Here is a 23,208-nt window from a genome sequence, read left to right as displayed (position 1 = left end):
AAGTTTTTTTTTCAATTCAATTCAAATGTATTTATAGAGCACTTTCGAACAGCCATCGCTGAAGTGCTGTACATGGAGCCATTTAACATATACAATAAACAGTAAAACAAATCGGTAACAAAGACGGTAGAAAGTACCGAACAGTAAAACCAAGAACAAATCTAAGTCATGCTGAGTTGAATGCCAAATAATACAAGTTAGTTTTGAGGAGCGATTTGAAGATGGGCAGCGAGGAGGCTTGCCGAATGTTCAGTGGGAGGTCATTCCAGAGAGAGGGACCAGCAACAGAAAAGGCTCGATCCCCTCTGAGCCTCAGTTTAGTTCTTGGAACTTCTAATAATGTCTGGTCCGCAGACCTTTTTGTACGTTTCTTGCTCATAGTCTTCTCTCGCATCCTGCAGTTCACTTTTTGCGGTCTCACACTATCGCAGATTTTCTAATTGTACATATTTAATTGTAAAGGGATGGTCGATACAACGTCTTTTCAGACCGACATCAGTACATGTAGGGAACTCATAGCTACCGATACCAAGTAACCAATACACTAGTTCCAAATGAAACAAACAACTCACTGATTTTGAATTCATTTGTAATAATTGGAGAAAAGTGCAAAATAAAACTGACAACTCCCTGAGATTTTGTCAAAATAAACAGAAGTGAAAAACAATACAGGTTCTGTTAACTCTTAAGCATGCCACCATGAAGTTAGAAAATAGGGTTGGAAGAAGGAAATAAATCAATTTACCGGTAATTTTAAAATGTATCACAAACTGAGGGTACGTTCACACTGCAGTCACTGTGTGATGCCAATTCAGAGTACCGTATTTTCCGCAGTAAAAGACGCACTGGATTATGAGGCGCACCTTCAATGAATGGCTATTTTGTAAAATCTTTTCATACATTGGATGCATGTCTCCACTAGATGGTGCTACGCTCCTTCCATTCAACTCGAGAGGCGTCCGTTCAACTTGAGAGGCGTTCATGACCGCCTCTGAAAAACGTAAATAACTATTACTGTACTTAAATGAAACTACGAAAACTGAAAATAATGCATCAAAACAGAAAATCAAGCAAGGAAATCACAAAATAAATTCTATATCACCCCCTACAGAATTTATTTTGTGATTTCCTCGCTTGACTTTCTTCGTAGTTTCATTGAAGTAAGAATTAATTTACGTTTTTCGGAGGCGGCCATGAACACCTCTCGAGTGGAACGGAAGAGAAGGCACGGAGACGGACAAAGACGTACAGTACCTGTATTTGTTGGGACTGTGAAAACCATTAATAAAGTCTGCGTTAAAAAAATAAAAATAAACCACAGCTCTCATTTTTTCAACAAATACAGGCGAGTCTTTGTCCGTCTCCGTGCCTTCTCTTTCGTTCAACTCGAGAGGCGTTCATGACCGTCTCCGAAAAACGCATTGGCATTTCCTTGATCATAGCGCCACGACGACTACGATCAGATGTCAGTAGTAGTTATATATTCCTTTGTTGTGTATTCACAAATGATGAAATCACAATATAAATTCTGTAGGGGTGGCTATAGAATTTATTTTGTGATATCCTCACTTGCTTTTCAGTTTTGATGTACAGTATTATTTTCAATGTTCGTAGTTTCATTGAAGTAATCATTAGTTTACCTTTTTCGGAGGCGGTCTTGAACGCCTCTCGAGTCGAACGGAAGAAGGCACATAGACAGACAAAGACGTACCTGTGTTTGTTGAGACTGTTTTAAAAAATGAACACCACAGCTCTCCTTTTTTCAGAGGTGCAACAAAAACTTATTTAATAAAGCAGCGACACAGTTCACTAAACCAACAGCAAGTTATAACATTGGAAGCATGTCTCCAGGAAGGAGCCATCTTGGAGTCAATGTATTACCGTAATGACCATACAAAAGACGCACAGATTTTAAGGCGCTCGGTGAGTTTTTAAGAAAATACTTTTTGGTGAGCCCTATAGTGCGGAAAATACGGTATGTTTTTTAAATGCCATTTTTTATTGAGTTGGTCACATTACAAAAACAAATACAACTTCTATTGCGAGCGGGACAGATCATTGTTGTTGATGTTACACACATACAAGTGCACATAAAGCACATCAAGTCATGTGCAACAACATAACTAAGTCGGGGCAGGAGCTGGTATTTGGGGATACTGTATAAGGCGACGCTCCTCGATCTCATTTCACGGAGACATCTACTCAAGATGATGTTACATCATTGCGACCTGAAACAAATGAACTGTCTGCGTGGATGAACTCTCACCACAAATGTCCACTTAATGCTTCATGTTCCAAGTAGGATTAAAGTCAAATAAAAACTCAACACTGTTACTCTAAACTACTGCAAAGAATCCTCCAGGCACTCAGGTAACTCGATTAAAAACAAAACAAAACAAAAAACATGGATGGCAGTTTAATGCAACCCTCTAAATCAGGGGTGCCCAACCTTTTTTGACCAAAGATCGACTTTTCAAGCGGCCAACTTCCCGCGATCGGGTGATCGTGAGCGTGCGAGCATACACAAAAGCACGCACACAGGTATGGAACCATGCACATGTGCGCATATGTACGCACGCCATGATGAGCAACAGCCGCAACGTCCCCAAAAATGAATGAAATTGAAACCTACAGACACACAAATGCCGCCCCACCAATTTTCCCCTCTGACCCCTCGCAATCGACTTGGGACCAGCCCGCGGTTGATTGTGATCGACCGGTTGGGCACCCCTGCTCTAAATTGTGCCTAGGAGTGATTGTGAGTGCGAATTGTTGTTTGTCTATGTGCGCCCAGTTCAGGGTGCACCCCGCCAACTGCCCGAAGACAGCTGAGATGGGGCCCCAGATGAGTATAAGCAGATTAAAAAAAATGGATCGAATAATAGAAACTGCCCCCTTTTAAATAAATACATGTGAATAAATGGCAGCCCGGTGGTCCAGTGGTTAGCGCATCAACCTCACAGTGCAGAGGTCATTGGTTCGATCCTGGCTCCGGCATTCCTGTGTGGAGTTTGAAAGATCCCCCCGTGCCTGCGTGGGTTTTCTCCCGGTACTCCGGTTTCCTCCCACATTCCAAAAACAGGCATGACAGGCTGATTGAACACTCTAAATTGTCTAAGTGTGAGTGTGAGCGTGGACAGTTGTTGGTCTGTGTGTGCCCTGCGATTGGCTGGGTGTTTTTTCAGGGTGTTCCCCGCCTGCTGCGCGAGACAGCTGGGATAGGCTCCAGCATGCCCTTGTGAGGATAAAGCGGATCAGAAAATGAATGGACGGATGGAAAATATTCAGTAAATAAACAAGTTATTCAAATAGACATCTTGCTTTTAATGATCAGATATTTATTTATTTATTTATTTTTAATCACTGATTGCCGACTGGCTATAAAAATCCTGATTGTGTAAAACCTAGTTAAAACCAAGAAATACTCTTACCCTGGCTGTTGTGGGCATGTGAGCCATTCCCGTTGCTTTGACCATTGCTCGGTTCGCTTTCATGTTCATCCTTCTCCAGTTGCTCCAGAGCCAACTGCCTCCAACTGCGCAAGGAGGCTTTGCCCACCCAGTAACCTTCTCCACTGGTAGAAACAGATACATACAGGTAAATAAAATGATAAATTAAAAAATAGGGAGGAATTTAAAACAAAAATAAAACTTTTAGTTGACATATGATCACCAAGATTGTTTGTACTTTTAATTAATGGTGTTGCATTTTAAGTTTATCACTGGAATGAACCAGAAAACTTACCATGGATGGGAGACATACATATTTGAAGATTGAATTAATAATGGTAGGGTGTGACCGATTATATCTTATCAAAATAGCAATAACCAGCTCAGGTTTTTATGAATAAATGCAGATACCTTATTTTCTCATCAAACAGTAAACTCTGTTAAGTAGGCATGGGCAGGAAGTAAAGGGCATGCATTGCTGACAGAAAGTTACTCTGTTTGAATTGCATCCATCCTTCTCTGCAAATTTCTCCATTGTGGGACAAATAAAGGTTTCTTATCTTATCTCTCATTTGCATATTAATATGCAATGTCTATGCGTGTGTGTGTGTATGTGTGTGTGAATTAGAGGAGCAACTGCACAAAAAATTCCCGGTTCGAATGATATCCGATATTTGTTTTCAATACAATTTTACTTATTGCAAAACTTTAACGCATTGAATTTTTCATGTTCAAAGAGTTAATAGGTTATTGGAATTTTTGCTGCTAAATAATGGCACTAGCCTCGGAAAAAAAGAAAAAAATCCAAATCAGTTGGTCTCTTAAATAATTGAACCAAAATTAGAACTTAATCCGTTACATAAGCGCTTCTATGATTACCTGATAGTACGCTTGACCAGATTGGAGACTTCCTTGTAGTCCTCATGAAGTTGATTCTTTAGACGTAGGACCCTGCATCGCTGTTCGACACACTCTTGGCATAGAGTGGAGCCTGCAGTTTCAGACAAGTAGTGTGTTTTGGTCACATATTTCTCATGTGAATGCAAAATTAGTTGATTTAGCTTCCCAACCAGCACAAATCCAGTTTGTCTTTTCTCCTACCATCAAGCCTTGGCCCTCCACCGTAGCGCTCGTATAGAACCTGCCCAGCTGTCTGAGAAACCCTCTTGACATCTCCCACTTTGTCGGGATGTAGTTTGCCATGGGAACACAGGAAGTGCGAGTTGTCGATTTTCTTGGTGGCGGTAGAGTCATCCAACCACTTCTTCAACCAATCCAGAGGAATAAACTCGTACGGCTCTCCTACAACCACGGGTGCAAGAAAACATGAGACAAAAATAAACACGTCACCTCTGAATTTCCATCGCTGAAATAGGCATTTTTTCCCCTCAAATTGTGGTCACCGCTTCATAGATGCCACACCTAAACGCCTCACTTCCCTCAATATCACTTGTTGATTATCTTTCCTATGAAATGACATGCTATGACAATCTGATATGTCATGGTGAACATGTTTACCAAGACCCCCCCCCGGCACAACAGACACGGTAGAGTGAGGAGGAAATGCAAATGTGTGCAGTGCAGAGAAAGTAAAATCCCGGGTCAAACTCTCCTGCATAAAATCCAAATATTGTTCCTTGACACCACATCTAGCAAACGATAATTTTCCAAGGTGGTCAGAGAACGTGGTTACTGACCGTCTCTTGCAGGTAACAGCTCGTACAGCTCCTTCACTTCTTCGTGCTTCGCTTTGCCCTTATCCACACTCTGTTTCCTCATGTCCGACATTTCACTGCACCACTCCTCAAATTTATGGTTGTCTTGGTCCACCAACCTCTGAAGGAACTCTTGGGAGTTAGGAAAGGAGTGAAACAAACCTCAGACAAGACAGCAGACATTGATGTTCACTGCAAGTTTAGAACTAACACAGAGGTTAGTCAGACTACACCAACACAACCCGATTTTGACTTGACAGCCGAATCACAGACAATGTAGTGTGTTGTGGCAGATTTTGCGTTGTGGTGACACAACGTAACCCTTGTGGTGTGACACTCTCATACATGATAGGTTGTCTGGCATCTGGGACGCTTTAGGACCATCACGCAGGAAGTCTGTCATGTTCATTTTGCCACATAGTGTGACATGTCCTGCATCAGAGGTGCCCAATACATTGATGGCGATCGACCCGGCGCTCACGGACTGGTCCAAAGTCGATCGCGAGGTCAGGGGGGGGGGAATTTGTGTGTCTGTGTGCGTGTTATGAATATGAAATGTCGGGGGGGGGGGGGGCATTTGTGTGTCTGTGTGCGTGTTATTAATATGAAATGTTATATGTTAGTGCACACTGCACCCTTAGCATCTTATCAGTCTCACTTTCACAAAAAGTATTTAAAAAATAAAATAAAAAAACAGGTCACCTTTAACCTACAGTGGCGCTTGTTCGCGCTCAGCAGTCTGCAAGTGCAGCTTGCGATCAGAGCTGTTGCGCTACATCTTTTATTGTTCTTATTCTTCTCATTCAGAGTTTGCTTCATGTACAATTCACGAGGGCACTGGTAAAGAATGGGAATCTGGAGGGCCGAGAGAAGCAAAACGGTACACGTGAGCTAGCGTATGAACTACGATAGTTAATACGCTGCAAAAGTGTGTCCCATGCCTCCGCGTCAGGTCTCGAGGAAGGGAGGCAGTGATTTTCTTTTCACAAACCCACAAATTCTTGTGACTAATGTATTTTTCTGTTTCGTTCATTTTAGGGGCCATTATGGCTATTGCTCACATGTCACGCGTGTGTAAGTGCGTGCGTACATGAGCGTGGTTGATCGAAAAGTAGATCTTCGGTCAAAAAAGGTTGGGCAACCCTGTCCTACGTCATCCTACGTTTGGTTCCTCCGCATTGACTAATTGTGAGATGCAGCAAAATGCCCATCACAATCACCTGACCAACACGCTTTAGTGCCTTATTCTGCCCAAGAGATCACATGGCATACAAGTGTGGGCCTATGCTGAAACAGGTGTTGTGGTTCAGATGGCTGCCAGATTAACTGGCTCCCATTTACAGCTGTGGCCGTTCGGGCAATGTCAGTCAGGAACATTTTTCTTCCTGTCTGCAGATTCGTCACACAGCTTCGTGCATTTGGTCTAACTGTATGTGCTTGGCTTTTCATTAAACGGCAACAGCTCCTTGGCTACTCCCGACTAGCTGCAAAAATGTGTGAACATAATAATAATTTTAAAAGTATAACGTAGTGCATCATTTGTTTATTCATTTTTCAAAACGGGAAGTAAAAACAAAAAAAGGACCTTTTTAATGTTCGTTCCAAAAAAACAAACAAAATTGAGTTGAACCTCATTACAACGTACCTCGAGGGACGAAACGAATCTGTAAGTTATATCGGTTGCTCGTTGTACCATTTCCAATAAAAGGGCCGCCAACTACAATGTGTAATACAGTATGAACATTTATAGATACAAAAAAACATGAACATATAATACTGCATAAATGTGTCAATTCCAAATCATGTAAACAGTATGAGTAAACCATTCAAGTCAGCAAATGAAAAGTGCCGCGCCGGAAGCTGTTTTTGATCATCTTTCAATCTCTTGGCCTCGAACTCTGTCATGATTTTGTTGCCATTATGGATGATTGTCGAAATCGTTGACTTTGCCAATTTGTAGTCTCGACTGAGCGTCGTCTGGGAGACTATGAATTGAAAGTGGGAGACAATTTCAACTTTGAGGCAGCAAGATTTGCTTCCGTCAGAGATGAAAGTGGACTTTCCTGAAAATTGGGGGGGGGGGGGAATAAATATATATATATATATATATATATATATATATATATATATGTATGTACTCACACACACACACACACACACGCACACCTGGCTGATCACGCATGAATTAGTTTACACAAAACGCTTTTCAAATACTCGACATTCAATGATTAATCTTCCTTTTGTGTGCACACGGGCACCCTTTGTGGCTTCCGTTCTCGCCGAAATTTCGAAATCTCCGAGATATGGCGAGGCCATGAGAATGTGAGTCGAGGGTATTACTGTTGTGGCGACGCCACTCGAGCGAAGCGCGCCTCAGGAGTAATGTATTTTTCTGTTTCCTTCATCTTAGGGGCCATTATGGCTATTGCTCACATGTCACGCGTGTGTGTGTAAGTGCGTGCGTACGCGAGCGTGGTTGATCGAAAAGTAGATCTTCGGTCAAAAAAGGTTGGGCAACCCTGTCCTACGTCATCCTACGTTTGGTTCCTCCGCATTGACTAATTGTGAGATGAAGCAAAATACCCATCACAATTACCTGACCAACGCGCTTTAGTGCCTTATTCTGCCCAAGAGATCACATGGCATACAAGTGTGGGCCTATGTTGAAACAGGTGTTGTGGTTCAGATGATTGATTGAAAGAATGATTAATCTTCCTTTTGTGTGCACACGGGCACCCTTTGTGGCTTCCGTTCTCGCCGAAATTTCGAAATCTCCGAGATATGGTGAGGCCATGAGAATGTGAGTCGAGGGTATTACTGTTGTGGCGACGCCACTCGAGCGAAGCGCGCCTCAGCAGTAGATTGTCCGCTGCTCTCTGCTGTGCGTGCGTCAGCATGAACATGTACGCAAGCGCGTCTTTTGATTTCAACCAATCAGCGCCGACGCAACCGACGTCACACACGACAGCAGCTAAGCTAAGATAGCCGAGACAACACTCGAAGTCGGACGGACATGTTTTTCCACCAACACACACAAACACAGTGTTTCCTTTTTGTCCAAATACGGTATATTTTTTATGACAACAACTGTCTTGTCCATGGCGTCTTTTATTTGTTCCACTGGGGTTTAGCAAGTGTGTTTATAAAGAGACGAAAATCTCTTTACTGTTACTAGTGTTAGTGCCTCAACATGGCTACGCTCGTGAAAGCAAAACAACGAACTCAGACGTGTGTTCGTTCAATGTTGTCAACTAATATCCGGATTAATTTTAGGCAATTTTTCCTCAATTCTCCGGAGAAATTTTCATTCAAATTTGAAAATCCAGAATTCCGGGAAAATCCGGAGGACTTTCATCTCTGTTCCGTTTACCACAGGGGTGCCCAAACCTTTTGGACCGAAGATCGACTTTTCGTTCAACCAATCTCATGGGATCGCCCCTCACCGCGCACGCGCACGCACGGGCGCCATGATGAGAAGCCAAACAGGGAAGCAAGCGATGCACTTTTGCAGCCTGTTGACGATTGTCGCTCACACGTACCGTTTGAAAGTGCTTCCCTGGGCCCTCTAGATTCCTATTCTCTGCCCATGCCCTCGGTGAATTGTACACAAAGCAAACTCTGAATGAGAATAATGACGATCAAAGATATAGCGCAACAGCTCTTATCACAAGCTGCAATTGCAGACTGCTGAGTGCTAACAACTTCCGCTGACGTACTGTAGGTCACGCACCACCGTAGGTTAAAGATTTACCTGCTTTATTTTATTTTATTTTTAAAATATTTTTGGGGGAAAATGAGACTGATGGGATGATTAGGGTGCAGTGTATATTAACACAAAAAACGCAAATGTTTTTTTTTCTCTCTACACCTTTCGGATCTAATTGGGACGAGTCCCAGATCTACCGGTCGATCAGGATCAACGTAATGGGCACCCCTGGTTTACAAGATATGTTTTCTGTGTGCTGTGCCTCCGGAAGTACAGTAAATATTCTCTAGTACGGACTCGTGTTTGCGCTGTCCAATCTGTCCTGATAACAGAAATTCCTCATTTGGGAAATGAGCATGGTATCTGTCCTTTATGAACCTGCAAGTATGTTGACAAAATACACGTGTAACAACACAATCAATAAAATACAAAAATATACTGTCCAAAAACTGTTTATATAACAAAAACTGCAATACAGGTGTATCCAAAAAAAAATCACGAGAGTAAAATATGTATAGTATTTTAATGTTTATTTTTTTTCTGTCTTGGGAAAAAAAATGTGTCTATTTTGGATTGTTTTGTTGGATGCATTCCTTGGTTTATGACGATGTTTGCCTGCGTGTCATACAGTTTTCTTACTAGTTGCAAGTAACTGTCCCGTTGATCACCGATGTCTGGTGATTCTTGTGCATACTGAAGGATTTTTGTTGCCATTTGCATTGCTTTCTTGCTGGATGGTGGCTTGTCATCAGGAGTTGAATCGATGCCTTGTTTTTTAAAGTTTCGTAGATTTGCGTCTTTCCGACTCCAAGTGTCTGCTGGATCTTTTTAACTTTGTGTCCAGCCTCGCTCAAACGGATGCATTTCACTCGCTTCACTACAGTCATTACAGTTCTTCTACGTTTCGATGCCATGATCTACACGACGTAAGTGAATAAAGTTAAAATCTTTCGCAATTACAGTAAAACGCACGCCAATAAAAAGTCACTTACACATCATCGTTTTGAATCTGATGAATGAAAACGGCGAAACAAACACGTTTCCTCTGTCGTGTCGAGTGGGTGCTGCTTTTAAGCTAGTGCCGCGTTCTACAGGACGTAAGTGAATAAAGTTAAGATCATTCACAATTACAGTAAAACGCACGCCAATAAAAACTCACTTACACATCGTCATTTCAAATCTGATGATCGAAAAACGCTAAGTGAAAAAAACGTGTCTCCGTCGTGTCTTTTCCGTCGCATTGGGTGGGCATTGCGTGTATTTAAGCTCCCGCGGCTTCACGCCTCCATCCGGGTTACGGCTCGTGGAATTTCCGCTTACGTAAGTTCCGGTAACATGTAATATCATAGTCAAAATGTTTATGCATAGGTTTTTATTACGGGTGAAGGAAATTCCTTTTCATAGAATTCCGGGGATGGGAATATTTACTGTACAACAATGTACGAGTTGATCAGTAACGTTGCCAAGCAAAGTAGGATAATCCCGCACTGTACATTTTGTTCACAAGGAAGGTCACGGCGGCAGTTAGCTTCCCACGGTTCATTGTAACGAAGGCATATTCACTATTTTATGGGAAAAAGCTGGTCATTATAATGAGGTATACGTTGTAAAGGTGTTCGTTGTAAGCAAAACCAGCAAATGGAAAATTAACTACGTGAAATTGGGACTTTGAAATCTGAACATTATAGGGGTCAAAACGTAAACGGGGTAATCTAACAGCGTGACCATTGTAAAGAACAAAAAATCTCATCTTCATACCTGTCAACTTTTCGGAGCGCCAACCTGTATAAACTACCAAAAAAATCCTTATAAAGAGCAAAAAATCCTTATAACATACCAAAGCATTTTATATGTCAAAATAACGCCCCCCCCACGAAATTTTCAATGATATTTATTGTAGATCTCCATAATACAATGTCTGGTTAATGTCTAATCATCATTCTACTTAGTGGCATTACTGTGTTCAGAGTTGTATTCCTGCGTTACTTTTTTCACCAACTCCAAATGCTGACCCATCGGCTCGAAGTTACAGCATCCATTCATATTTACTTTGGAAATGAAAGCATTTGAGTAGACTAGCACCGTTCTGGGCAAAAGCAAACGGAACTACCTGTTAGGGGGGGAAAAAATGGAAATTGTCAGAATCCGTATGATTTGTGCGATACGGCCATATAGTAAGATTCACCACAAAATCCGTATGAACTATGGCTAAACCGTATGAGTTGACAGGTATGCATCTTGTAAGAGCTTCGTATAAAGCAGGTTTCTCAAGACTGTAGTTTGTCATTCGTTGATGCAAAAAAAGAACTAAAATTCAACCGACCAGGCACTTGAACTGGGGCCACAGCAGGATCTACAGTTTCCTCTTCCTGGACTTTATACACCAACATGTAGGCATTTCTGGAGCAGTGGTAGCCTTTGCTGCACTTGGGTTTTCGTGTCTGAGACTTCACTGTTTCAGCTGAGGACAAAAATAAGACCAAGGAGGTCGTGAATAGTCTGACAATTTCTTCAAGCAGAAATGAAAATTCAATAAGCTCCTGTATGATGTATACATGCAGTGCCGCTTACCAATATCATCTTCTGTACCCAACTGCAGCTTCTTGCCTTCCATCTTTTCAATTTCTTCATCATTGAATTTGTACCAGTCGCTGGTACGAGCGTCTTTCACATGGGCAATATAATGTCCTGAGTAGGCACTGATGCCACGGTGGATCAGCACTGCACTCAGTTCATACACACACTTCTGATCTAGAAATGTGACACACGGTTTGGGTCAGAGGTATTTGGACAATACACGCACAAAATGTACTCAAGGATTAAAATGCAGTCCAAAGAGTTTTCACGAAACTAGAGAAGTACACAGTCCTCTCCAAAAGAATTGGTACGGCAAGGTCTAATCCTTTGGCTTTGCTGTCCTGAAGACTGAGGTTTGAGACAAAAGCTAAATCACAAGTCCATCTATCTATCTATCCATCAACACATATACAGGTACACTATATATATATATATATATATATATATATATATATATATATATATATATACAGTATATATATATTATATAGCAGAGCTGTCAAACGATTAAAATATTTAATCAAATTAAAAACACAATTGTCATAATTAACTCATAATTAATCGTGATTACTCACACATTTTTTTATCGTTTCTGAATTTCCTTTTATTTTTGTCCTATTTTTCCCCGTTTTAATGCTCTCATCAACATGGAATCATGGATCAGTTTTCTATGTGCAAAATGCAAATATTTACTGAAACAACAATTTCAATTTTAAATTTTACATGAACATTTTTCACTTGGAGCAGTTCTTCACACATAATCTCTCACACAATATTACTGTCCATCAACAACAGTGAAAAAATATTTTGTCACACAATAGCTCCTTTAACAGCTCCTTTTATGGAATCAAAACAGAGCAATATAAAATTATAAAGTGCACATCTAAGGTAAACTCGTACTCAGCCTATAGTGGATTTAAGCCATGGTTGCATACTTTGTTTTTCTCAAGTTTGCTTTGAACACAGCAGTCAGGCTATGTTGATTCTGTTGGTCCTTCTTGTGGGGAAGTCTCTCTACGGTTTTGTGTAGACATCATTTCGGATGACTACACTTGGTTCGATGACAAAACTGAAGACGTTTTGTTTTCAGTGTGGTCGCTAGGTCGCTACCACTGCACCGCTGAACTCTCGACGTGCCTCAGTCGCTGTCAGAGGAACACAGAGAAGCTCCACCCCCATTGGACACGGAACACGGTAACCTTCCACACAAAATAATAATAATATAATAATAATAGATTTTATTTATAAGCGCCTTTCAAGACACCCAAGGACACTTTACAATAACAAATAACACAAAACAATACGGGTTGAGCAGCGGCAGCCAAAACGCGCCAGCGTTCATAGTTCCAAACAAGTAACAATCGTGTTCGTGGCATACATCGTACTCAACAGAATGCCTGCTCTTTATTCACCAGAGGCTCATCAACCTCATCTCTTATTTCTCTCCCGAAACAGTGTCTTCTCCCGCTTGGTGTACCTTAGCCTTTTCTGCTACGTACAATTTCTGTTCAGAGCTTGTAATGGAGGCTCTCGCTGGCAATCCATAGTGGAGTTGTTTAATGCAACGCGAATGATTTCAGCTTGAGTCTAGCTGTGGACAATGTTGACAGGCTTGCATGCAGTAGCCATACATTTAGCTCTGGCTTCACCAAATTTATCCATTGTCTTCGCTTTGAAATGATCCATAGCTGTCTGTCTTAGACGAGGGGACGGAGTACTCACATCAGCTGTGTGCTTGGCCATTAAGTGGTATTTCAGACTCAACGTGCTATGATGATAGCTCAGTTTACGACTGCAAAACATCCAGGTAACTTTGGTCTTGTCAGTGGAACTATCTGGCAACTTTTTAAAAGTAAACTTTCCATTCATAAACTCTTTAAGTATCCGTTTTCGGTGTCTCGCGCTGCCGTGGCTGGCAAAACAGACATGGGCGTGGACCTGTGCAGTGCGCTTGTTGTTTTGTTTCCGGTTTATTTATAGAGCAAAGTAACATCTGCTGTGACGTGTTGCCGCATTAATCTCGCGATAAAAAAAAATTTAATCACGTTAAAATGTATTTCAATTAATACCGATAATAACGTGATAAACTGACAGCTCTAATATATATATATATATATATATAGTATGTATGTGTGTATATATACAGTATATATAACAGGGTTCCTTCCCACTCTTCCACTTGCTTTTTATTTATGGACCTTTTAATGACTTTTGTGGACCAATTTTGCCATTTTTTTAAGGACGTTTTCTCCATTCAGCGGGGGATTCACGGTGGATTTAATGCCGATCAGCAATACATGGGCTGAACAGAAAGCCACATATCACTGAGCTGGTGTTCAAATCATTGCTGCCAAAGGAAGGGCACATCTTTATTTTTAGGGGCAATTACTTAACCCTTTATTTGACATACTGTATGTCAAATTTTCACTTTGCTACCTGTATCACAGGTAGGAAAATGAAAAAAACATTTTTAATTAATTCTCAAATAAAACACACAAATAAAAATTTTAATTGAGAAAATATAAAACTTCAATTTATTTTCGAATAAACACAACACTAAGAACAGAGGTAGTGGTCATATGAGTCACCTGGACAGGGTTTAGAAAAATCTGGCTTCACTAACAAGTCGTACTGATTGCCCATTTTAGCAGTATCCAGTATACCTGAACAGCTGAAATGCATGTCAGAAGTCTAAATCCCAAATGGTCCAACCCTATTATTTTCCCTCATATCACCTTCAATGATCAGACATGTTTGATAATGACAAATATGAAACTGATATGACAATTAGGGAATAGCAGACAGTGACTCCTCAATTTTCTCCTCAATCTCTTTTGCAAGTTCTTGGCGATCAATTTTCTTCTGTTTTGCTGTGTGCCTCAATGCATTTGACTTGACCAGGAGGCTATGACAAGTTTTACCTCTCACGGAGATGCCCTTCTTGCACACTCGGCAGTAGGCCGATGTATAATCGCCAGCAATTTTTCCGACCCGAACACGGAACTCCGGCTTCTCCAGCCACGCCACTTGAAAACAGCATTGTCCCGTAATATTTGTAGCGACGCCATTCGAGCGAAGCGCGCCTCAGCAGTCAAAAGTCCGCTGCTCTCTGCTGTGTGTGAGTCCGCGCGAACATGTACGCCCGCGCATGTCTTTTGGTTTCAACCAAGCAACCGACGTCACAAATCAAATACGCTTTGATCTACAACAACAAAAAGCTAGCCTAGCCGAAACAACAGCTAAGCTTACCTGACGCACACGGCACACACAGCAGAGAGCAGCGGACTATCGACTGCTGAGGCGCGCTTCGCTCGAGTGGCGTCGCTACATATTTGTCTGTCACTTGTTGAGATCGATAAATTCGATGAATAGATTTTTCCAGAAAACACGGGAATTGTTTGCCGAGCCGGCAACCAAACCATCCATTCACTGCCCCAGGATGGCGTCAATCTATTGTTGTTTCCTGGAATGACCCGAAGTGATCACGTGATCATCGTCAGAACTAATCGGAGACGGCGGAAAAAGCAGAGCGGGTACCAGGTCCCGCATGTTCCGACAAAATTATGAATTGGAAGGGTGGGGGAAATTACATACACAAATGAAACCGCGGGTTAATTTTTATGGATTTTAGAAGATTTCCCTGAAAATTATAGACAATTAAGAACATAATTTTACAACTTCTTTTTTTATTGATTTTTATGAACTTTATGGACCCGTACGAACCCTGTATATATCTACACACACACACACACACACACACACATAAATTTTATAAAGACACACACACACACACACAAACCAGGACACAAACACGCACGTAAGCACGCACGCAAACACACACGCACACCTGCGCACGACCCTCTTGTTGAATCATCATTAACTTTGGTTGAAACCTTACTTCATTTTCACACCCAAGCTGAAATAATTCCAGACCTTTTAAACCAAGAAATCACTTAAATAGAACCTGCCTGACAAAATTAAGTTGGTCAAGATATCTTAAAAAACCTCAATCAAAATGCACCAATCTAAAGACTTTTAATAACAGTCAAGAAATAAAGTGATTGAGATATATCAGTCTGAAAAGGGTTACAAAGTAATTCCTAAAGCCTTAGTACTGCAGCTAACCACACTGAGAACCATTTAAAACAAATTAAGAAAACATGAACCGATGTGGCCGGCCGAAAGATGTGAATCCCAAGAGCACAGTGATGACTCAACTCAGCTGTATTTCTAGAGTCTGTCCATGGAGCAACTAACATATACCGGTACAACAGTAAAGCAACAAATTTCATCCAAGAGGTCACAAAGGAACCCAGAACAACATCGAAAAAAATTCAAGTCTCCCTCGCCTCAGTTCAGGTCAGGTCCTGACTCAACAATAAGGACCAGACTGGGCAAAAATGACATCCATAGCCAAACCAGTTACGAGGTTTAGGAGGAAAGTACATTTTCACACAGAGCCAGACAGTTCATGGACCATGGCATTGTGTGGTTAATGTCAGCAAAATCCTACTTTGTCCATCCATTTTGTATGACAAGTGTGTCATTTATCCTTTTGTAACCACATATATCCGACCGAAGCAGAAGAGCATTGAAATTAAAAGTGGGGATACCTTTTGTGACTTCAAAAAAAGGCGCCATGTCCAGTTGCTCAGGGAAACTGATGTAGGTGTTGAGTTTTTTCTTGTGCCCCGTTTGTCTAGAGATTAGATCAGAGAAGCTGTCAATAAGTGGGTAGCTAACTCTTAATGCATCATTATTTGTTCCGATGTTTCATATCGAGATGATTAATAGGATATGGATCTTTTCATTTAAGAAATATTTTTGGGACAAACCTGTCAAAGACAAAGCGCATGAGCTGCAGGTTGAGGGTCGGAGGGAGACTGTGTAGTCTGATCCTCCGGGTGGCGTTCTGTTTACTTTGACAGCTTTCACAGAAGTAGCGGTTGTCTCCATCTAGTTTCTCATCCTGAAAAGTGAAGAGAAGAGTAAATAGTTAACGTTGGACTAAGTGGCGGGTCGTATAAATGGCATGAGGGGTATAAATTTGGCCCAAGGGGGGAATTTCATTATACCTGATAATCACAATATTTTTTGGCATCGAAATGCTCATTTGTCTGGAAAAATTCTTGAGAGCACTAAGCTATTTATTTAACTGTATCGTTGTGTAAGGCCTACGATAAAGCTGTATCATGAGGGTTAGACTTGTTGACATTGATGCTGGCCACAGAACAACACTTCTTTTGTTTTGTTTTTAATCAATATAATTATCCATTGATTCGCTTTACTGCGATTGCCTGGACACCAGTTGTGGGTATACCCTGCCTATTGCCTGAAGACAGGTGGGATAGGCTCCAGCATGCCGGCAATAGTTGTGTGACAATAACAAATTATATACAGTGATCCCTCGCTATTTCGCGGTTCGTTTATCGCGGATTCGGTGCATCGCGGATTTTATCAAACATATTCATAATTAAAAAATATATATACAGTGTATACTGTATATATTTTTTCATATACATGGAGTACAGTACTGTATATGTTGCTCTATGTGACTCTGTTGTTTTGCAGCTTCTCACGGACTGTTTGCGGACTGTAAATGTTAATTGGTCGCTACTTCGCGGATTTTCATTTATCGCGGGTGGTTTTGGTCCCCATTAACCGCGATAAACGAGGGATTACTGAGAGTAATATGTGCATCAGCAACCAACTACAGGTACGTTATTGTCATCATTTGTCATTGAAGTTAAAAAGGAGTATTTAATTTTTACATTGTATTTTATTTATTTATTTTTTTTCTTGTAAGAATTGTTAACTATCCATCCATTTTCTGATCCACTTATCCTCTTGAGTGTCGTGGGCATGGTGGAGCCTATCCCAGCTGTCTCCGGGCAGTAGGTGGTGAGTGAAAACAGTGCGACTTTGCTTGCTTGTTTTCATTTTAAGACATGAAGAACACACTTTAACAACATTAATGTAACATAGAATTTAAAAAAACAATTTACAAAAAAAAGAAAGGATTTGAACAAATCCTTTTCCTATGAAACATAATTATTTCGCATGAAAAAAAGTTTGCGTAGAAGCAACAAAGCTAGAATATGCTGAAAAGCAGTTCTGTGAGGTGAGATGCCCATTTTCAATTTGTTAAGCTTGCTTGTGTTTCCACCTGACATTTTCATGATTGATTGCACTTGTGGCAATGTGCACCAAGCAGCGGCGTCATCCCTCCGTCCCTGTCCAGTCTGAAGACATAACCGCTCAAACTAAGAACCAGACTTTAACGTTCGTGCAACAGTTGCATTGAGTGTAAATCGATTAGTCATGCCTAAAGTGAAACACTCAACTGCTAGCAAGAGAGCTAATTCAATGTAAATGACGCCAGCTTGTGCTGTGAGCGTGTATGCTATTAAAACATAAATCCTGGAAAGCCAACAGACTGTGCCACACATGCTAAAACCCGGTGACGCGGTGATGACGCGGCTATGAAGTCCGAGTAGTTGGGCGGACTCGCTGCCACCTTTACACATACAGGTCCTTTAAAAAAAATAGCATATTGTGATAAAGTTCATTATTTCCCATAATGTAATGATAAAAATTTAACTTTCATATATTTTGCTGCACACCAACTGAAATATTTGAGGTCTTTTATTGTTTAAATACTGATGATTTTGGCATACAGCTCATGAAAACCCAAAATTCCAATCTCAAAAAATTTGCATATCATGAAAATGTACTCTAAAGGAGCTATTAACCTAATCATCTGAATCAACGAGTTAACTCTAAACACCCACAAATGATTCCTGAGGCTGGTTCATGACTCAACACCGCAATCATGGGTAAGACTGCCGACCTGACTGCTGTCCTGAAGGCCACCATTGACACCCTCAAACAAGAGGGTAAGACACAGAAAGAAATCTCTGAGCAAATAGGCTGTTCCCAGAGTGCTATATCAAGGCACCTCTGTGGGGAGGAAAAAATGTGGCAGAAAACGCTGCACAACCAGAAGAGGTGACCGGACCCTGAGGAAGATTGTAGAGACGGGCCAATTCCAGATCTTGGGGGACCTGTGGAAGCAGTGGACTGAATCTGGAGTAGAAGTATCAAGAACCACTGTGCAGGAAATGGGCTACAGGTGCCGCATTCTCCAGGTCAAGCCACTTTTGAACCAGTAACAGCGGCAGAAGCGGCTGACCTGGGCTACAGAGAAGCAGCACTGGACTGTTGCTCAGTGGTCCAAAGTACTTTTTTCGGATGAAAGCAAATTTTGCATGTCATTCGGAAATCAAGGTGCCAGAGTCTGGAGGAAGACTGGGGAAAAGAAAATGCCAAAATGCCTGAAGTCCAGTGTCAAGTACCCACAGTCAGTGATGGTCTGGGGTGCATTGTGAGCTTCTGGTGTTGGTCCACTATGTATTATCAAAGGTAGGGTCAGTGCAGTTCGCGATCGGGAGGTTTTCGAGCACGTCATGCTTCCATCTGCTAAAAAGCTTTATGGAGATGAAGATTTCATTTTTCAGCACGACCTGGCACCCACTCACAGTGCCAAGACCACTGGTAAATGGTTTAGTGACCAAGGTATTACTGTGCTCAATTGGCCTGCCAACTCTCCTGACCTGAACCCCAAAGAGAATCTGTGGGATATTGTGAAGAGGAAGACGAGAGACACCAGACCCAACACTGTGGATGAGCTTAAGGCGCTATCGAAGCATCCTGGGCCTCCATAACACCTAAGCAGTGCCACAGGCAGATTGCCTCCATGCCACACTGCATTTCTGCAAAAGGATTCCCAACCACGTATTGATTGCAAAAAAATAAAAATAAAAAACAACAACTTTTCAAAAAAATTGGTCGGATGAAATATGCAAATGTTTTGAGATAGGGTTTTGTCCTTTATTTTTTTGCCAAAATCATCAATATTAAAACAATAAACGGCTTGAACTACTTCAGTTGTGTGTAATGAATTTAAAATATATGAAAGCCTCATGTTGATCAGTTCATTATAGAAAATAATTCTTTCTCACAATATGCTAATTTTTTGAGAAGGACCTGTATGCCGATCCCGCACATCACAATAAAATTGTAAAAACAATAGGGTTAGATGGCATGATGGACATTTTTAAATAATACTATGGATCCTGTCATAATATGATCACGCAGCACTACATCGGCACAGGAAGGAGTCACAGATGACTCTCCCGCCCGGTGAGCAGTGGGACGAGATGGCTCGCCTCAGATTGTGAACATCCGGCCTAAACTACCGTATTTTCCACACTAAAAGGCGCACTGGATTATGAGGTGCACCTTCAGTGAATGGCCAATTTTGTAATTGTTTTTATATATTGGACGCACCACACCATAAGACGCAATCTACAATGCATCCACTAGATGGCGCTACACTCAAGGAAATGGCAACAGAACTGTAGCAACACCACCCAAGTGAAGCGTGCCTCAGTAGTCCATAGTCCGCTGCTCTCTGTGCGCGCGCGAGCACGTACGCATGTGGTTCAACCAATCAGCGCCGACGCAAGCTACGTCACAGATCAAAGGAGCTTTGAACAAACGACAACAGCTAAGATAGCTTAGCTGTTGAGTGGCGTTGCTCCAGAACGATCAGATGTCAGTAAAACTTATTTAATAACGCAGCGACACAGTTCACTTAACCAACAGCAAGTTATAACATTGATTCGTTAACATTCAACTTTCTTGCCGCTGCTCTATTTTCGCGTTTAACTGCGTAATCCGATCGCCTTAACTTTAAACTCTGCGTTGTAAGCATGTCTCTAGCAAAGAGCCATTTTGGGGTTGACATATTACCGTAATAACCACAAGGTGCATCGGATTTTAAGGCGCACTGTGAGCTTTTAAGAAAATGGAAGGCTATTAGGTGCGCCTTTTATTGCGGAAAATACCGTAACATTAACTTATTTTTTGTTTGAAATGACATCTAGGTAGAAGGTGAAAAATAACATTTCATATCGCCTAAATCAGGGGTGTCAAACTCCGGTCCTGGAGGGCCGCTGTCCTGCATGTTTTCCAAGTCTCCCTGTTGCAACACACCTGATTCAAATGAACGGGTTCAATGTCAGGCTTCCGCAGAGCTTGCTGATGATCTGATCATTTAAATCTGGTGTGTTGCAACAGGGAGGCTTGGAAAACATGCAGGGCAGCGGCCCTCCAGGACTCCTGGCCTAAATCAATGGAAACTGTAAGAAACAGAACCCATTGAGGGTGGAGCTTATTGAGCTTATTGATGTTGCAGTTTTACTGCGGATATGGCCATAATGAGGCAGCGTTCAGTAAAGTCAAAATGGAAATGACGATTACATTTCGGTTCAGGGCCCAACCCAAAGTTAAAATGCATCCTGACAATAATTGTTTTGTTTTGTTTTCTAAGATTCACTGGTGATACTGCAAATCATTGACTAAGACAATCAGCACTTGTATTTCCAGGACTCATTCGATTGCGTTATTACTCTGACCTTAACATACCTTCAGAAACTCTGTAACACATTCTGTAAGGTTCTTGTGGCCCTGAATATTCAATTCCAGTTCATAGAATCTGGAAGGCAGCGCAGACGATCGCCCACATTGGTTGCAGCTGGGAAAACAACATTGATTGCAATTAGAAAATCTCTCTTGGTTCATGTGAAGAAATGAATCTTTGCAGTTCAACAGTGGGGGCAGTACACGGACGTGATGCATCTTTGAGAATAAAGTGACATTTGAATAAAGTGGCAGTTGGTTTGCTTACACAGTTACATAGGAGAACTGTCCACAGAATTGCTGCTGAATGACATTTTGCAGGATTGGGTTCTTCTGCTTGGACAATGTGTCCTCCAACAAGGACAAGAAGAGCTTTGAGAACTCCTGGGCATCCTGAGAGAGAAAAGAATGACTAGTACTTTGTGGGACATCATATTGTTGAAGTAGTAGGAAAGTGAATCGGCTGGCTTCTTACTTGCTGCTGCCCAGTGTCTAAGCCAAGAGCTTTAACCAGCCCTGAAGGATCAATGTATTTTCTGTTACTGTTCTGTAGTAGTGCAAACAAATATTGCAGATGCTCACAAATGGACTCAGGTTCATAATCTGAAACACACCAAGTATTTGTCAGTGTAGTGTTCCGCATTTGTCAAGAAACAACCATCAGACGTCATCGTCAAGCTGTAATTGATGCTCAAGGTCACATGACGAGTTATTGCGACGTGGACATTTTTGTTGTGGTGTCCCCACTATTGTTAACTTTTGTTCCAATGAACATTTGAGATGAAGAAATCACCAGTGCATCCTTCTACTTAAATGTCTCACTTTCATGATATCAGAGTCACGTGAACTTTTTACATTTTCCATAAATTTCACCTGAAGCCACATATCCCTACATTTTTGTGAATAGTGTTTATACATATACAGTGTCAGACTCATCCAAATCGGTCTTATCTCATCACCGCTCGATTTCTGATGGGTGTCGGTGACTCACTTAGGATTGTCATAATAACAATTTAGAGAACAATACATTTTCCGAGAAACTGTCATGATAAATGACAAATGAAAAAAAAGATTTTTATGCTGTTTATACTATGACAGAGCATCTTAAATCAAGTATCTTGTTATCAAAAACAAATAACCTTTTCTTTTGAACATTGGCATTGCGATAGAGAACAATAAATATCTTTGATGAATACAATTCACAAAATTCGCATTGAAAGCCAGTCCCTCACTGAACGATGAAAGCTTGCTTGCATTAGCAAACATGAAACTCTTTGCGATTGTTTGCAATCATATTATGAACTAGAAGGCTAACACCACGCCTGCAACTTGTAAACAAATACTTAACTAATTCCGTCATGAATCACACACAGATATACTATTTCAATATACTATTTCAATGCCATATCACCATTATCATCTGATAAATTTGTTACTGGGGGAAAAAAATTGCTGGTGAAGTATCATCGTAGAAAAATTACAAGCGTGCGTATGAGATGCAGGGATTGGAGTGAACTCTTTTTTTTTTTTTTTTACCTTTGACTCGTCACAAAGACTGGTCATGTGCAGAGTTCTGAAAAACTTTATGGGGCCATCAAAACTAATTTGCCTCATGAGATGAAATTCAATCTATCGATCTGATCTCTCTAAGGTGGTGCCTTCAGGAACAATCTGAAAAGAGCTTCCCATATGCAACTAATCAATAGTTTGAAATGGAATCTATCTAGCCCTGCGATTGGCTGGCAACTGGTTCAGGGTGTCCCCCGCCAACTGCCCGAAGACAGCTGGGATAGGCTCCAGCACCAGCCGCGACCCTCGTGAGGATAAAGCGGTTTGGTAAATGGATGGATGGATGGATGGAATCTATCTATCTAGTGTTTGAAACCAGCCAGTGTTTCATTTGGCCTTCAATACATCCATCCCTTCCTCCATCCATCTCTGCAGCATGATGCACATTGGTGAGCACATCTGCCTCACAGTTCTTGTGCTTTGGATTTGAATTGTGGGGGCTCAGGCTCCCTCCAGAACAGAACAGACAAATATTTTAAAATGTCCATCCATCTTTCGATCCGCTTTATCCTCACAAGGGTTGCGGGGGGTGCTGGAGCCTATCCCAGCCATCTTTGGGCAGTAGGCCGGGGACACCCTGAACCGGTTGCCAGCCCATCGCAGGGCACACAGAGATGAACAAGCATCCACGCTCACACTCACACCTAGGGATAATTTTAAGTGTTCAATCAGCCTGCCATGCATGTTTTTGGAATGTTGGGAGAATACC

General features: G+C 41.4%; 1 protein-coding gene across 2 annotated transcripts in view; it reads right to left on the bottom strand.

Annotated features, from left to right (window-relative positions):
- Positions 1–23,208, bottom strand: part of usp48 (ubiquitin specific peptidase 48) — a 50,375-nt gene that overhangs the window by 25,187 nt on the left and 1,980 nt on the right. For both annotated transcript variants that reach the window (XM_086116862.1, XM_086116861.1), the window contains 11 exons: positions 21,406–21,533; positions 21,199–21,323; positions 20,937–21,045; positions 16,283–16,416; positions 16,061–16,146; positions 11,442–11,621; positions 11,194–11,331; positions 5,147–5,296; positions 4,551–4,751; positions 4,329–4,440; positions 3,432–3,574 (listed from right to left, as the gene is read on the bottom strand). In XM_086116862.1, coding sequence (XP_085972988.1) covers positions 3,432–3,574; positions 4,329–4,440; positions 4,551–4,751; positions 5,147–5,296; positions 11,194–11,331; positions 11,442–11,621; positions 16,061–16,146; positions 16,283–16,416; positions 20,937–21,045; positions 21,199–21,323; positions 21,406–21,533 — 1,506 coding nt within the window. The remainder of the gene's footprint in view (positions 1–3,431; positions 3,575–4,328; positions 4,441–4,550; positions 4,752–5,146; positions 5,297–11,193; positions 11,332–11,441; positions 11,622–16,060; positions 16,147–16,282; positions 16,417–20,936; positions 21,046–21,198; positions 21,324–21,405; positions 21,534–23,208) is intronic.

The sequence above is a fragment of the Hippocampus guttulatus genome, chromosome 8 (assembly GCF_054856545.1).
Source record: "Hippocampus guttulatus isolate MCC_2025c chromosome 8, RoL_Hgut_1.0, whole genome shotgun sequence".
NCBI lineage: Eukaryota > Metazoa > Chordata > Actinopteri > Syngnathiformes > Syngnathidae > Hippocampus > Hippocampus guttulatus.
The sequence above is the reverse complement of the archived record's forward strand: the minus strand, read 5'-3'. Positions and strand labels throughout refer to the sequence as shown.